Consider the following 16,724-nt stretch of genomic DNA (forward strand, 5'->3'; position numbering starts at 1 on the left):
CATGTCCTACCAACCGATCTCTTCTTCTAGTCAAGTTGTGCCACAAACTCCTCTTTTCCCCAATTCTATTCAATACCTCCTCATTAGTTATTTGATCTACCCATCCAATCTTCAGCATTCTTCTGTAGTACCACATTTCGAAACCTTCTATTCTCTTTTTGTCTACACTATTTATCATCCACGTTTCACTACCATACATGGCTACACTACATACAAACACTTTCAGAAACGACTTCCTAACACTTGAATCAATACTTGATGTTAATAAATTTCTCTTCTTCAGGAACGCTTTCCTTGCCATTGTCAGTCTACATTTTATATCCTCTCAACTTCGACCATCATCAGTTATTTTGCTCCCCAAACAGCAAAACTCCTTTACTACTTTAAGTGTCTCATTTCCTAATCTAATTCCCTCAGCATCACCCGACTTAATTCGACTACATTCCATTATCCTCGTTTTGCTTTTGTTGATGTTCATCTTATACCCTCCTTTCAAGACACTGTCCATTCCGTTCAACTGCTCTTCCAAATCCTTTGCTGTTTCTGACAGAATTACAATGTCATCAGCGAACTTCAAAGTTTTTACTTCGTCTCCATGGATTTTAATATCTGCTCCGAACTTTTCTTTTGTTTCCTTTAGTGCTTGCTCAGTATAGAGATTGAATAGCACCGGGGAGAGGATACAACCCTGTCTCACTCCCTTCCCAACCACTGCTTCCCTTTCATGTCCATCGACTCTTATAACTGCCATTTGGTTTCTGTACAAATTGTAAGTAAACAGCCTTTCGCTCCCTGTATTTTACCCCTGCCACCTTCAGAATTTGAAAGAGAGTATTCCAGTCAGCATTGTCGAAAGCTTTCTCTAAGTCTACAAATGCTAGAAATGTCGGTTTGCCTTTCCTTAATCTTTCTTCTAAGATAAGTCGTAGGGTCAGTATTGCCACACGTGTTCCAACATTCCTATGGAATGCAAACTGATCTTCCGCGAGGTTGACTTCTACCAGTTTTTCCATTTGTCTGTAAAGAATACGTGTTAGTATTTTGCAGCTGTGACTTATTAAACTGATAGTTCGGTAATTTTCACTTCTGTCAACACGTGCTTTCTTTGGGACTGGAATTATTATATTCTTCTTGAAGTCTGAGGGAATTTCGCCTGTCTCATACATCTTGCTCACCAGATGGTAGATTTTTGTCAGGACTGGCTGTCCCAGGGTTGTCAATAGTTCTAATGGAATGTTGTCTACTCCCAGGGCCTTGTTTCGACTCAGGTCTTTCAGTGCTCTGTCAAACTCTTCACGCAGTAGCATATCTCCCATTTCATCTTCATCTACCTCTTCTTCCATTTCCATGATATTGTGCTCAAGAACATCGCCCCTGTATAGACCCTCTATATACTCCTTCCACCTTTCTGCTTAGAACTGGGTTTCCATCTGAGCTCTTGATATTCATACAAGTGGTTCTCTTCTCTCCAAAGGCCTCTTTAATTTTCCTGTAGGCAGTATCTATCTTACTCCTAGTGAGATAAGCCTCTACATCCTTACATTTGTCCTCTAGCCATCCCTGCTTAGCCATTTGCACTTCCTGTCGATCTCATTTTTGAGACGTTTGTATTCCTTTTTGCCTGTTTCATTTACTGCATTTTTATATTTTCTGCTTTCAGCAGTTAAATTCAGTATCTCTTCTGTTACCCAAGGATTTGCACTAGCCCTCGTCTTTTTACCTACTTGATCCTCTGCTGCCTTCACTATTTCATTCCTCAAAGCTACCCATTCTTCTTCTACTGTATTTCTTTCCCCCATTCCTGTCAATCGTTCCCTTATGCTCTCCCTGAAACTCTGTACAACCTCTGGTTCTTTCAGTTTATCCAGGTCCCATCTACTTAAATTCCCACCTTTTTGTCTATCTTAAACCTTTTAGTATCTCCAGGGTTCTTCCATGTATACAACCTTCTTTCATGATTCTTGAACCAAGTGTTAGCTATGATTAAGTCATGTTCTGTGCAAAATTCTACCAGGCAGCTTCCTCTTTCATTTCTTAGTCCCAATCCATATTCACCTACTATGTTTCCTTCTCTTCCTTTTCCTACTGTCGAATTCCAGTCACCCATGACTATTAAATTTTCGTCTCCCTTTACTACCTGAATAATTTCTTTTATCTCAGCATACATTTCACCAATTTCTTCATCATCTGCAGAGCTAGTTGGCATATAAACTTGTACTACTGTAGTAGGCGTGGGCTTCGTGTCTATCTTGGCCACAATAATGCGTTCACTATGCTGTTTGTAGTAGATTACCCGCACTCCTATTTTTTTTATTCATTATTAAACCTACTCCTGCATTACCCCTATTTGATTTTGTATTTATAACCTGACCAAAAGTCTTGTTCCTCCTGCCACCAAACTTCACTAATTCCCACTATATCTAACTTTAACCTATCCATTTCCCTTTTTAAATTTTGTAACCTACCTACCCGATTAAGGGATCCAACATTCCACGCTCCGATCCGTAGAACGCCAGTTTTCTTTCTCCTCCTAAGTAGTCTCCGCCCGGATATCTGAATGGGGGACTATTTTACCTCCGGAATATTTCACCCAAGAGGACGCCATCATCATTTAATCATCCAGTAAAGCTGCATGCCCTTGGGAAAAATTAACGGCTGTAGTTTCCCCTTGCTTTCAGCCGTTCTCAGTACCAGCACAGCAAGGCCATTTTGGTTAGTGTTACAAGGCCAGATCAGTCAATCATCCAGACTGTCGCCCCTGCAACTACTGAAAAGGCTGCTGTCCCTCTTCAGGAACCACACGCTTGTCTGGCCCCTCAACAGATACCCCTCCGTTGTGGTTGCACCTACGGTACGGCTATCTGTGTCGTTGAGGCACGCAAGCCTCCCCACAAACGGCAAGGTCCATGGTATCCACTGCGGCAAGGCCGTCGCTCTCAGAATTTGTAATTACTAATGAATCGTGCAGGTTCTCATTTGCTGATACTGAAATAACAATTGGTCAAGGAAACCGACCGAACTTCCAATCGCATAAATTAGACACATCGTGAGTGCATAAATTACACTAACTCCTCGTTGTCTTCACTTACAAGAGATATGTGATGTTATTCCAGTGATTACTATATTGAGTGAAATCTAGAAATAATATGGTAGTATGAGCCAACTTACCAAAATGACATTGTACTCAATCTGGCACGGATGAACGACTTGATTTGGTAAGCCATTGTATCCTCTCCTTAGGCAAACTTGCCCACAACTGTTGTAACTGGTACCTAATATTGTGGTACTGGCACTGGGATGTAGTTGATGCATGAGACAGTAATTCCTTAGTCCAGCTGCTGCTAGTGATGGTGCAGAATAATACAGAATATTGCTGGAGTCCATTTTTGTTGTTGGATGAAAGGCACAAATTTAAAGGGACTATGACATGCTTGGTGCACAATGTGACACTCCTCCCTTGTTGTGGTCAGATGTGGTTGACCAGAACCTTGAGAATGACACAGATATGCAGCATCTACATGTCATTCAAAAATGCTGTTCACACCTCTTAAATGCCATGTCAGGTCTGGTAACAACACTAGTGCACACTCCTGGCTGTTTTACCTGTCACAGAGAACTGACATCCAGCCGTGTCTTCAGATATTTTACGTTTCTAGTCAGGCAGTGTATATGCAAATGCTTTGCTCTAAATTTCTTAACATAACACACTTTGTATGGAGATACCTCAGATACATTTGAAGAATCTGTTAGATTTAAAACGTGTGTTGTTGAATCCCATTTCAGAGAACAGACACAGGATGTTATCATGAGCATGGGTCATGGCTATAACTGGTTTGAGAAGAGTATGGCTTTCACAGTAGCCATTTTTATGTTGAGTGTGGGGCATTGTCAAATGTTGAAGTGTGCACTCTTTATGAAGAATTCCTCTAACCTTTTTTATCTAAATGTCCTGCTATTATCATTCAAAAGCACCTTAACAAATATCGGTCTTTGGTTCAGCTATAAATTTCCTCAATTCACAAATAACCTAGTGTCTTCTTCTGATCAAATAAACATTGAAATATTGTGTAATCATATTTAAAAAGTACAGAATAATGATATCTGGATCCAGAAATTTGAACTGGATCACAAACATATCAATATATAATTTCTCCTGGTTTTGTAGCTTTTTCTGTTCTGCCAAAAGGAAGTGTATGAACTTTTCCATAAACACTACTTCCTAAGAAGCCCAGATCAGCATTGAGATTCAACTCCTTGTGAATAATTTCTTTCACGTGATATTTATTTTGATGTCCAAATGTTTTGTTGATGCAACTGTAGTACATTATCTTGATTTGATGCATTCACTACAGCAAGAAAATGGGCTTTAATACTTTTCATACCTGGTTTGAATAAGCCATTTACTATCCCCACTAGTAAGATATTTGAGTCAATTTTGAAACTGTATTTTACTACTGATGTTACAAATTTAGTATCTGGATTTTTGTACTGTGCAGGATGAACAGAAAGCAAATGACTTTGTATCTTTGGCACATACTACTCGTCTCCCAGTGTCAGTTTCTAACAATTTCTATTTACCTCTGCTTCAATGTCCAGTTCTTTGCCACTCACTTCATCAGTAATCCCATCTGCAGACAAAAATTGTTCAAATGGTTCAAAGTTCTGTTATTTTATTCGTAATGTGGCTTGTTGCTCCATTAGTTACTTACACATCTATATACTGTAAGCCATATTATGGTACCTGGCAAAAAGTTGTTTTGGTACCATTGTCATCCCCTCCTGCTCACTTTTCTTTGTTCTGTTTGTGAATGGTGTGTGAGAAAAATGACTGTTGATAAAAGTCTGTGTGAGCCCTAATTTTTCTTGCGATGGTCATTTTGCAAGGTGTATGTGTGAAGGGGTAATTTCCTTAATGTAAGAGTATTTTGTGAAGTATAATATTTTGAAATTTGTGAAAAGCTGCACCACAGCTCAAAAACAATTTATCCACAATATTGTTACAAACATTTTTCATGGAAGTTCTGGCAGTGTCAGATTTTAAATTGAGGTTTAAGTTTTTAAAAATAGTAAGAAAAATACTAAATACTATTGTATTGTATGCTTGTACACTAAGGTGAACACACAGAAAAGTCAGTTTAGTAACACCAACAGTCAAATAACAAAATACTTTATTTAATATAAAATCGAACTAATCTTTATCGCTCTTCACTCCTATGACTGGAGTAAGCGCACGTGGAAGAGTATATACAAATACAATTCACGATAGACAAGAAACAGCTGTAGGCACAGAGCAGCATATAATGATCAGTGTGAGTCTTGAATTCTGAATGTCTGAATATAGATCAACATTCCTTGTCCGTAGGGCACAAGTTAACACACTGTATAACTACAAGTCTGTTAACGCTTTGAGCACTGCAGGTGTGAAATTTCGCTGCGCTCCACCTTTCTGCAGGAGCTGTGGACGTCATTAGTTGCTGCGGTGGTATTTCCCATGGGCACTGCAGACGGCACTCGCCATCGTGACCTGGCCAGTACCTGATTCCTAATGATGGCATTTACCATCAGCCGGTTCTGCTACCTGTGGTCTTGCGGTTGTCTATTGTCGCTCAGTGGTTTTTCCGTTGGATTTCACAGTTGCTGTTTGACATTCACGCTAGCTGGTTTGTGTGATCATCTGCATTCTGCTTCTGTGGTGTTCTTTAGCTTTCTGCCTATTCCACAGGATTTTTAGAGTGCTGCCACTTTTTGAGTTCCACAAAGAAATGGCATGTTGGCATGGTTGAACTGGCGAAGAGATACTGGAGATGCGCACAAGCATTGACAATGACATTTAGTGTGGCATCTTCAGAGACTGAAAGTGAAGACTAATCGATCGGTAAAAGGCCATGCCTTAGTGACAAATTTGATTGGCAAAAGCATGATTTCAGTTTGGCACTGCACGCATTTGATGACTTATCTTCAGGGCATAATTGCCAACAAGCACCTAATTCAAGCGTGATATTCTACTTCGTGCTATTTCAATCAAAAAGTCTGATGAAAGTTGTAGCACTTGAAACAAACCAATTTTACACTTTTACCATGGAAAATATATCGGAATTAGTTCATTCTCGACTGTCCACCTTGGAAGATATTGGTTTTGAGACACTGTATTGCTTTATTGGTATTTGGCTTCTAGTGGCCTGTGGTTAAGAAGTTGAGGGTAAGGAATTATTGGTCCAAAATTGTACTACTGAGCACTCTAATTTTCGGCAAAGTTATGTTCCGTGACCGTTTTACGTTACTTTTGAGAATGTTGCATTTTAGTGACAACTGTGCTAGTAATAGAGATGACATTTTGTTTAAAATTAGGAAAATAATTGATACAGTTTGTATGGTGTTCCACAGTGTGTTTAATCTGTACAAAAATTTCTGCAACAATTAAAGGCTATTATTGTTCAAAGGTCGCTTATCTTTTAAACAATTCATTCCTTTGAAACGAAGTAGACTTGGAATCAAGAAATTCATGTTGCGCGACTATAAAAGTGGATATGCCTCAGATTTCATTGTATACACAGGCACAACAGTAGGAATTGAAGTCCATAATTTGGGTACATCCCGCTGTATAGTGGTGACACTAAAGGAGCCATACTGTGACCGTGGACATACACTGTATGTCAACAATTGGTATACAAGTCCAGACTTGTTCCTCTGGCTGCACAACCATAGAACAACAGCATGCAGAACTGTACATAGCAACAAACACAATTTGTCGAAGCTACAGAAGAAATTGACTCACACAATGCTTGCCATCAAGTGATGAGACAAGGATGGATTGTTGATATTGACTACCTGTAACACTATAGAAATGTATGCCATGGGAAAGAACATCAGGAAGACTGTCGAGAAAGTAATGAAGCTGCAATGTGTTGTCGACTACTTTGCAAGTGTAGTCGCTGTGCGCTGACATTCACAGACCAGATGCTTCAAGTCCAGGACAGTAATGAACAAATAATTTAAAAAAAACCAATTATTCGTGTCAATCGTTTCAATTGCGAATAACGAAAATCGTTAAAATCCTATTTAAAAAAAAAAGCTATCTCAGTATTTCCAGAATTTTCCAGTTTTCTAGGGAACTTTTACAAACTTTTCTTTCATACAAACTTCGCCTTAACAATTATGAATGCAACAAAGAAAGAAGTCATGTTTAATTAGGTGGTGTAGAAACTTCAGTATTTCTTTATTGAATTCTTAAACAAAGGTTGTACATCATCATCTGTTTCTACTGTATAAAAAGAATTCATAAATGTTGACTTTTTGGTTTTGAAGTTTCCCTGGAGGTAATTTATTGAGTTAGTGGTCCCAAAATATAGGAATCATCTTCAAAAGTGTGTATTGGCATTCAGTCTCTTCTGTCAAAAGTTGTTTGTGGACAAATTACAGACGAATGTCAACGTTTGATCGTTACGGATTCTCCAGCGTTTACATCATAAGTTATGTACAAAAAAACCGACAATTAAGTATCAGTATATTGATGACCTCAGAAGTTAAGTCCCATAGTGCTCAGAACCAGACGTATCAGTACATTAAATGAAACTCAGATGTATACAGAAACCTTATGTGGTTCCCAAGAACTTCATGCAGATGAAAGAAAGCCTTTGATGAGGAGTTGGCAGCATTGGCAGTCTCAGTGTACATTATATCAGCCGTGCAATTCATCTCCAGATTCAAAGCTATGGAATAAATATCCAGATACACTGTGTTTATTTGTAACGTCAGTGATCTCTCAGACTGCCAGACAGTTGCGATCACACTGGCTCCTGAAACAGGGCGAGGTCAGTCAAGCAGAGAGCTCAGGCAGGCAGCAGTCTGCGAAGATGGCTATCAGCACAGTCAAACGGATTAGGCAACCCCAAGAGCACACTCGACGGGCCAGTCGCACATGCAACGCCGGCAACCAAAGGGTTATAGCTCAGCAGAGTGCCAATGTGTTGACTCTGTGCTCTGGAGGCAGAATGAGAACACCAACTAGAGATGTAGCCGAAGCTGGAACTCATACAGAACTCTCTCTCCTGATCCTTGCAGTTATGTTTTTTAACACTCGCACCATAGTGGTGTCTGGCAGCTCCGGGAGGCACAGCTTTCGCCTCGTCCAGATTTGATCTGCCAATGATGCTACTTGGACTTGCAGCATCTTTGCAGTGGTTTACCTCGGTGCGGCATTATCGACTATCGGCAACACCGCAAATAGGGTTTATTTTTAAAAAATCTCTGTTTGTAGAAAATAATTTTGTAACAAAGGCTAGTCACTTAAGCCTAAAGTAAGAATGTAAGTTATATGAGGAAGAGAGCTGAAGTTAAAAATATTAGCATAAAATTGTTGTGGCCATAGTCACAGCCCTATCAGCAAAAATGTCTCATAACAAAAAAATTAATTATTATGAACACCATAATAGTAATTTCCTGTGTTTGTAGGAACCATATGTTCACTTCTTACTTCACAAATTTGTAACTTCCATTACCAAGCGAGGTGGCATGGTGGTTAGCACCCTGGACTCACATTCGGAAGAATGACGTTTCAAACTCTTATTCCTAAATTGCTCTGGGCAAATGCCAGGATGGTTCATTTTAAAGGGAATGACTGATTTCCTTCCCCATCTTTGATACAATCCGAGCTTGTGCTCCATTTCTAATGACCTCGATGTTGATGGGATGCACACACACACACACACACACACACACACACACACACACACACACACACACACACAGTAACAACAAATTTTGGGAAACAGGTTTCTATTACTACACAGTGTCAATTTGAGATACATGAAGTTGTACATTATGGATGACATCCAGAATAAAACTGCTCAGAGATGCAGCTGTTGCATCTGGTTGCTTCGTAAAACACCTAAATGTTTATTTTGAACACCTGTGTATGGGAATAGTATTACTCACAGTTAGGCATGTCAACAATTCACCTTGTAATCTTATCCTCCCACACATCACTCTTAAAATTCTGTCTTTGCACAAATTTTGCAAGCTTTGAGAGGCATAAGATATATGAAAGAATAACTATTTACTTATCTTCATTATCTGTGGTGGTTGTCGATGGCTCAGAGTCTTGTCTAGAGGTACATTCTTGCAGCTGAAATTTCGATTTTGTAGGTTCTTGATGACTATATAACTGATGAAGATTTGTCTATATTATTCTAGAATTTTATTCTTTGTCACATCTTTCAACATCACACTGTTTTTACATTTCCCATATTCAAAACAACCAGTAATTACATTGTTGGTGATGAATTTAGAAAAGTCTACTTCCATCTGAAGCATGCCCACCACTACTTACATTCTGCAGTACTAAATTATTCCAAAGAATTTACAAGGCAAAAGAGTTTACAAACTTTCTTTATCAGAGAATATCTTCACCAAATTATAAATTATTTTATACATAAATCCAGAAAGAAATTTAATAATCAGAGTTAGTGTGTACAATTAATAATATGAATTTTAAATATACCAGAAATTTTGTAATTTCTAATATTTTTGAAAGAAGAATAATTTTAACTGTTAGTACATATTGAGTGTAACACATTAATTTCTTTTTTATACACCGTATACAAAATCGCATGAATTCTTTTAGTGAAACAGCTGAGATAATTTTAACCTATGCAAGAATCAATAGTACTCATGGTGTCAGTTATCTCTATGAAAAGAAAGGTGGTGATAGAGTAGGGTGATTCGTTATAACCTTCAAGAAAAAAAAAAAAATATTGAGAATATAATCTGTCAGTACTTCATGACTCTTGGCTTATTGTTTCAGCAACATCCATTTAACTAACTTCAAGTAATTCAGTAGAATGTTACATTAAACAAATGTACTGATAATACTGATTGAAGAAGAAGAAGAAGAAGGATCAGCACTGTTACTGCTGCCAAGTACAAACTTACTATGCAGCCCCAAACAACATTGCTAATGTATCATGGATGTCCTGATTATATATGTAACCTCATATTAAGCATGCAAGGAAAATTATGCACGGAATCCACCAGAGGTTGGGCAATGACATTCTATCTTATCAAAAGATGTTGAGCTGTAACAAACCACACTCCATGTGATTGTTTTTAATTATGGCAATAAGGACGTTAGGAATAAGTGATATGTTCCTTCTGTCAGTAGCGCAAGTGAAATGTTTGTAGATCTATTTCCGGCCTTTATTTGTATAAACATTTTCAGATTTCATCTGTATCCAATTGCCATCTTTTGTTATTGCCATCAGATTACATCACAACTGATATTACAGCAAGCAGCTCCCTATTCAAATATGTGAAACATTGTCAACTTAAAGAATCACAGCTACTTTCAAGTTTGCTGGCATTCCATCTGCTATCCACTTTCAACGTCAATCACATGAATTGCCTTTTTGTAGCAATTATATTATTTTCTCCTTCTGCTTGAGCTCAGTACAATATTTCTTCTGTATTTTTGTGTCCCTTGTGATGTAGATGTTTGTCTTTTTTTATGAAGTCATTTCATAAGCTACCAGCTGTGTTGTCAGATTATCAACTGTTCTGTCACATAACCATCTAACTGAAATATATATATATATATATATATATATATATATATATATATATATATATATATATATATAAAACGTCCAGAGCAGATTTATATACTGATTTTTCTGTCAGATATGTACCTTCTACAACTATGTTTGGTTTTACTAACTTACACTCAACATAATCAAATACTCCTGAAATAATCTCTCAAACAAACACTTGTTTTGTACCTCAATGTGTTCCAATTAGATTCTTCTTTATGAGTCTTGCTGTATCCATTTCCATGCCGCCACTGAAACTGCAGTTTTTCCACAGGGTATTTGTACTTAACAAATTGCTAACATCAAATACCCCAAGACGTATTTGACTGGGCCAAAAACCTATTGAGGTGGTGTTTTTTTTTTTTTCTTGTGTGTGTGCAGAGAACATGTTTTCGTTTTGTGTGTGGTAACACAGTGACACACATTCAGCAAAGTATAGTATAAAATGAAAACCAAGGCAAAGATACTAGCAGTGGAGAATCGAATAAACGAGATGCACAAAGTTTGAAATTGTACACTAGTTGTTAACATCTTTAAACACAAGAAAGTACTTACATCGATTGTATCACAATTATTGTTATTGTTGTTACTGCTGTAATTGAGGACATTCTTGTACGTAGGTGCTTAGAAATCTGTATCTTTACTTTCAGAGCCACCCCTTCACTTCAGACTGTGATCCTAGAACGGCAGGTGACATTAAAACCACTACTCCGACTCCTTTTGAAAAAGTTGAAATAGAACAGCACAAACCTGCATACACATATCCAGTTCTCAACATGTCTCATCCTCCACCAGGATTTATATCAGAAACCAGTAATGCTGCAACAACTGATAATCACAAAAGTCCACTGGAAGATGGTGAACATGCTGATTCTGAAGTGGAGTTTGTTGACAGAACTGTGTAAGTAAAAACATGTAAACATTTTTGTTCTGTTTTAAAATTTGTTCATGGGTTGCAATAGAACTACTTTTTCTCAGTACTTCGGCTTGTTTTGTGAAAATGTAAGCTAAATTTCTATTGCAGATGTTAGCTCGTGTGTGAAGTAACTTTCCAAGTAGATGTAAGAGAAAATAGTAATATTTTTGTATTTGAAATTATTTTTAGTGCAGTGCTAAGCATACCCAATGAGCATTATAGGAACCAAAGCATTTGTAATGGCTATAGAGGTGTCACACATCTGTAGAGATCAGAAAAAGAAAATGTAAACCTAATGTGAAATTGCTATATAAACATTTAGAAAAGGTCCCAAAATTACTCTCACTTATTAACACTATTAACATGTATACAATAGTTTGAACACAAAACTACCTGGGATTACAAATAAACTGCAGCAAAACCTTATATTCTGAGTGGAATATATTTCTGAGAGATAAATTGTACTCTAATTATGGTAATGTGCATACAGCTGTAAAAACTCAGTAATGGGACAAATACAGAGTTAAATCCAAATAATCTGGCTGAATTCAAGTGAAAAAAGTGGAGCCAATAATAGTTACGTTTTTCTTGGCCACTCACATCACACATCGAAGCAGTGGAATTCTTTAGAGACAGCTTGTAATATGTTACATAAATTGTCAAATTATGTTATAATAGGAGGAAAGAGCCGCGCGGGATTAGCCGAGCGGTCTACGGCGCTGCAGCCATGGACTGTGCGGCTAGTCGCAGTGGAGGTTGTAGTCCTCCCATGTGTGTGTGTGTGTGTGTGTGTGTGTGTGTGTGTGTGTGTGTGTGTGTGTGTGTGTGTGTGTCCGTCCTTAGGATAATTTAGGTTAAGTAGTGTGTAAGCTTAGGGATTGATGACCTTTGCAGTTAAGTCCCATAAAATTTCACACACATTTGAACAATAGGAGGAAAGAGATCAATTTGCTAGCTGTATACAGAGATAAGCACCTGTGTAGAACAAGTGGAAGGCTAATAATTCAGGTTACTGTGTACTAAATTTCTTTCTCAAAAATATACTCTGGAAATTTTCAATACAAATGAGGGAGCAGCATTAGATCGATACAGATAGCAGTACCGTAGGTGCATCCATAATGCAGGGGTATATGTGTAGAGGCTAATTTGTTTCCTGAAAGAGGGGCAGTAGCCTTTTCAGTAGTTTCTGCAGCAGCCTGGATGATTGACTAATCTGGCCTAGTAACATCAGCCATTGTGGCCTTGTGTGCTGGTGCTGGTGCTGGTGCTGGTGCTGGTGCTGGTGCTGGTACTGCAAATGGCTGAACTACAGCCATTAGGACATGCAGCTGTACTGTACAGTTAAATGAGAATGTGAAATGTTATATCCTTTAATCAGGTAGATAGGTTAGAAAATTTAAAAAGGGAAATGGAGAAATTGAAATTAGATGTAGTGAAGATCAGTTAATTTTGATGGGAGGATGAACAGGACATTTGGTCAGGTGAGTACAGGGTTGTAAATATGAAATCAGATAGAGGTAATGCAGGAGTAGGTGTAACAATGAGTCAGAAAATACGAATGCAGTTAAGCTGCGATGCAGCAGCATAGTGAACACTTATTGTAGCCAAGATAGACAAAAATGAAGCAGGTGAGAGGGCATACAAACATTTAAAAATGAGAATGACAAAAGGTGCAAAATGGAAAAGCAGGTATGGCCACAGGACAAGTGTAAGTATAACTAGGGAAAAGATAGATACTGCCAAAAGGAAAATGAAAGAGGCCTTTCTAGAACAGAGAAGCAGCTGTATGAATATCAAGAGCTCAGATGGAAAACCAGTGCTAAGCAAAGAAGGGAAAGTTGAAAGAGGGAATGATTATGCAGAGGTGCTAAAAGGAAATGAACTTGGAGAAGAGGAAGTAGGCCTAGATGAAGGTGAGATTAGAGATATGACACTGTCAGAAGCCTTTGACAGAGCCCTGAAAGGGCTAAGCCCAAACAAGTATAGTAGATGGCATTCCATCTGAAGTACTGATAGCCTTGGGAGAGGCAGCCATAGCAAAAATATTCCATCTGATGTGCAAGAGGTATGAGACAGGTGAAATACTCTCCTACCTCAGGAAGAATGTAATAATTACAGTTTCAAGGAAAGCCGGTGCTTACAGGTGTGACTGTTACTGAACTGTCTGACTAACAAGTCATGGTTGCAAAAATACTAATACAAATTCTGTACATACGAATGGTAAAACTGGTAGAAGCCAACTTCAGGGAAGATCAGTTCGGATTCCGGCAAAAAGTAGGAACATGCAAGACAATACTAACCCTATGACTTCTCTTAAAGGTTAGGTAAAGGGAAAGGCAAACCTACATTTTTAGCATTTGTAAACTTAGAGAGTTTGAAAGTGTTTACTGCAACATGCTCTTTGAAATTGTGAGGGTTACAGGTATAAAATACAGAGTGCAAAAGCCTATTTACAACTTGTACAGAAATCAGATGGCAATTATAAGAGTGGAGGGGCACGAAAGGAATGAAGTATTTGAGAAGGGAGTGAGACAGTGTTGTAGCCTATCTCTGATGTTATTCAGTCTGTACATTAAGCAAGCAGTGAAAGAGGCCAAAGAACAATTTGGGGTAGAAATTAAAGTGCAGGGAGAGGAAATGAAAACTTTGAGTTGTGCTGATGATATAGTAATTATGCCAAAGGTAGCAAAGAAATGCATTTCAATGGAATGGATAACATCTAGAAAGGAGGATATAAGAATAACATTAAAAAATGCAAAACAAGGGTAGAGGAATGAAACAATTAAATCAGGTGATGCTGAGGAAAGTAAATTAGGATATGATACACTAAACGCACACTGCACAACACACTTAAAGGGTCATTTCTTTGAAACCCTGTATTTGTCTCCCATTGCAATGCAGCCCCTCCCCCCAGTTTGGCAACACAATTGGTGCCACCCACACACCTTTGTCGAGCTCTTCAGAGACAGTCAGTCACTGATAATAGGGTGCCGGTGTGACACTCATCCTGTTGCACAACTGCTAGATTCCACATTTGGCTAGCAGCTTCTAGTTCAGCGACATAGGGCCACTCGGATCAAGGGTGTTGAAATAGTTGTCTGTCACACCAGCACCTAATAATCAGTGACTACCTGTCTTTGTACAGGTACAGTTTTAAAGTGCTCATCAAAGGTGCATGAGCGGCATTGAGGATGTTGCTGGACTGGTGGATCTCAGAGGGACCCTTTAACGTTTTAGTCACACATGTGTCAGTGTTGCACACGTCAGCCCCCCCCCCCCCCCCCACGATCTCCACAGGGATGGTGCAAAACAGGAGGGCTGAATAAGTATAAACACCCTTTGCTGTTTCGGTTCACATGTTGTCAAATGGTTTTGAATGTCCCTAGTAATTCCACCCTGGGTGTGATCACTTGGCGGACCCATAACGTTCTTAGAGAAGGGTTGAATTGTCCAGGTGGGGGAGGGGGGAGTTGTTAGGTGTTAGCAATGTCAGAGATTGTCAAGAATGTCATCTTCTTGCTCGTTTCACTGAGAACTGTGGTTTTCGACCACAAAATGTGTGGGAATCAATGCCCCCTAGGAAAGCGGTGGCTTTATTGATGTCCTTTACGCCACCCTCTGAGCAGTGGTGTATCTGAAATGTTTTCCTCAGGCCATCAAAAATAAAACTGTGGTTTCAATGCTGGGTGTTGTAGTACTGACCTAAATCATAGAGGCATCAAAAGAAGGGGTGAAATGTGGGTAAGAGGGGATGTGATGACCTTCTTTTCGTGTGACATGTCCACAGTGGCGTTGGGCAGAATTGTGGTGAATTTGGTGCCAGTATGATATCATTAACCCATCTTACACCTCACTTGATCTTCTAAGCTCTGGCTTATTTTTTTGCATGTGTTGAAACCCAACTGTTTGGAGCATTGTCATGTCTGAGGGTGATGTCACAGTACTGTGCTTTTGTGCCATTACAGAGGAATGTTGTAGGCAACCTTTGAGCCAAGTTTCAAACTTCTGTGTTACAATGGGACAGAAGAGAGAAGAGATGGATTTTCAAAAAAGTGGCCCTATAATTGTGTCACACAGTGTAGTATGTGTGTTTTGTGATTTGGGCAGTAAAATAACTGATGATGGCCAAAAGTAGAGAAGGTATAAAAAGTAGAATGGCAATGAGAATAAAAGTGTTTCTGATGAAGAGAAATTTGCTAACATTGGATATAAATTTAAGAGACAGGATGTCTTTTCTTTGAAGACATTTGTCTGAGGTGTAGCCTTTTAGGGAAGTTCAATGTGGACGATAAGCAGTTCACACAAGAAGAGAATAGAAGCTTTTGAATTGTGGTGCTGCAGTAGAGTGCTGAAGATTAAATGGTTAGATCGTGTAACCAATGAAAAGATACTGCATAGAATTGGGAGAAAAGAAATTTGTGGTGCAACTTGACTAAAAGAAGGGATTGGTTTATAAAAAGTATTCTGAGACATCAAGAAATCATTAATTTATAATCAGAGGGAGGCGCGGGGGGTAAAAATTTCAGAGGAAGACCAAGAGATGATTACATTAAGCAGGTTCTAACGGATGTGTGTTGCAGTAGTTGTTCAGAGATGAAGAGGCTTACATGAACATAGTAGCAGGGAGAGCTGCATCAAACCAGTCTTTGTACTGAAGTCCACAACAAACATCATCATACATAAGCAAGGATCCTTGTGGCACATTCATAGCCAAATGAATTTTTTGCTGGCAAACCAAGCTGAATAACATAAGGGCAGGTAAGTGCAAAACATTCAGCAAATTTGAAAGCAAGATTTGACCTGCCAAACTATCAAGAAACCGTAGACGTTTGGCTCCTATGTAAAATTGTGAATTGTCAAAGTTACCTGTTGGATTGCTTGTTGATCATGATGGCACCAAAAAGAAAGATCATAAAATGGAGGGTGAAATACAAAATTCTGCCTCATGAAATTTATGTTTTGGCCTAATTCCCAGTCACTGATCACTGTGCAAATGCAAAAGTGACATACAGAAATAGACGAAAATTGGAAGAACAACAGGTGTCTACAGAGTTTACAGCACACTCAGTACAGCTGGTCGCCCTATATGGGAATCACATTTTGATTTAGAAATACCATGTACCTTGTTGACACCAGCATCATTGTGCCTGTTATTAGAGGAGCAAGTCTCCTCACGATGAATTTCTGTTTCAGCATTGAAGTTGTATACTGAGCCAAGTTTAAAT

At 38.7% G+C, this 16,724-nt stretch overlaps 1 protein-coding gene across 9 annotated transcripts in view; it reads left to right on the top strand.

Annotated features, from left to right (window-relative positions):
* The window catches only part of LOC126299535 (SR-related and CTD-associated factor 4), a 197,143-nt gene that overhangs the window by 76,550 nt on the left and 103,869 nt on the right, over positions 1–16,724 (top strand). For all 9 annotated transcript variants that reach the window (XM_049991518.1, XM_049991519.1, XM_049991516.1 and 6 more), the window contains exon 8: positions 11,234–11,484. In XM_049991518.1, coding sequence (XP_049847475.1) covers positions 11,234–11,484 — 251 coding nt within the window. The remainder of the gene's footprint in view (positions 1–11,233; positions 11,485–16,724) is intronic.

The sequence above is a fragment of the Schistocerca gregaria genome, chromosome X (assembly GCF_023897955.1).
Source record: "Schistocerca gregaria isolate iqSchGreg1 chromosome X, iqSchGreg1.2, whole genome shotgun sequence".
NCBI lineage: Eukaryota > Metazoa > Arthropoda > Insecta > Orthoptera > Acrididae > Schistocerca > Schistocerca gregaria.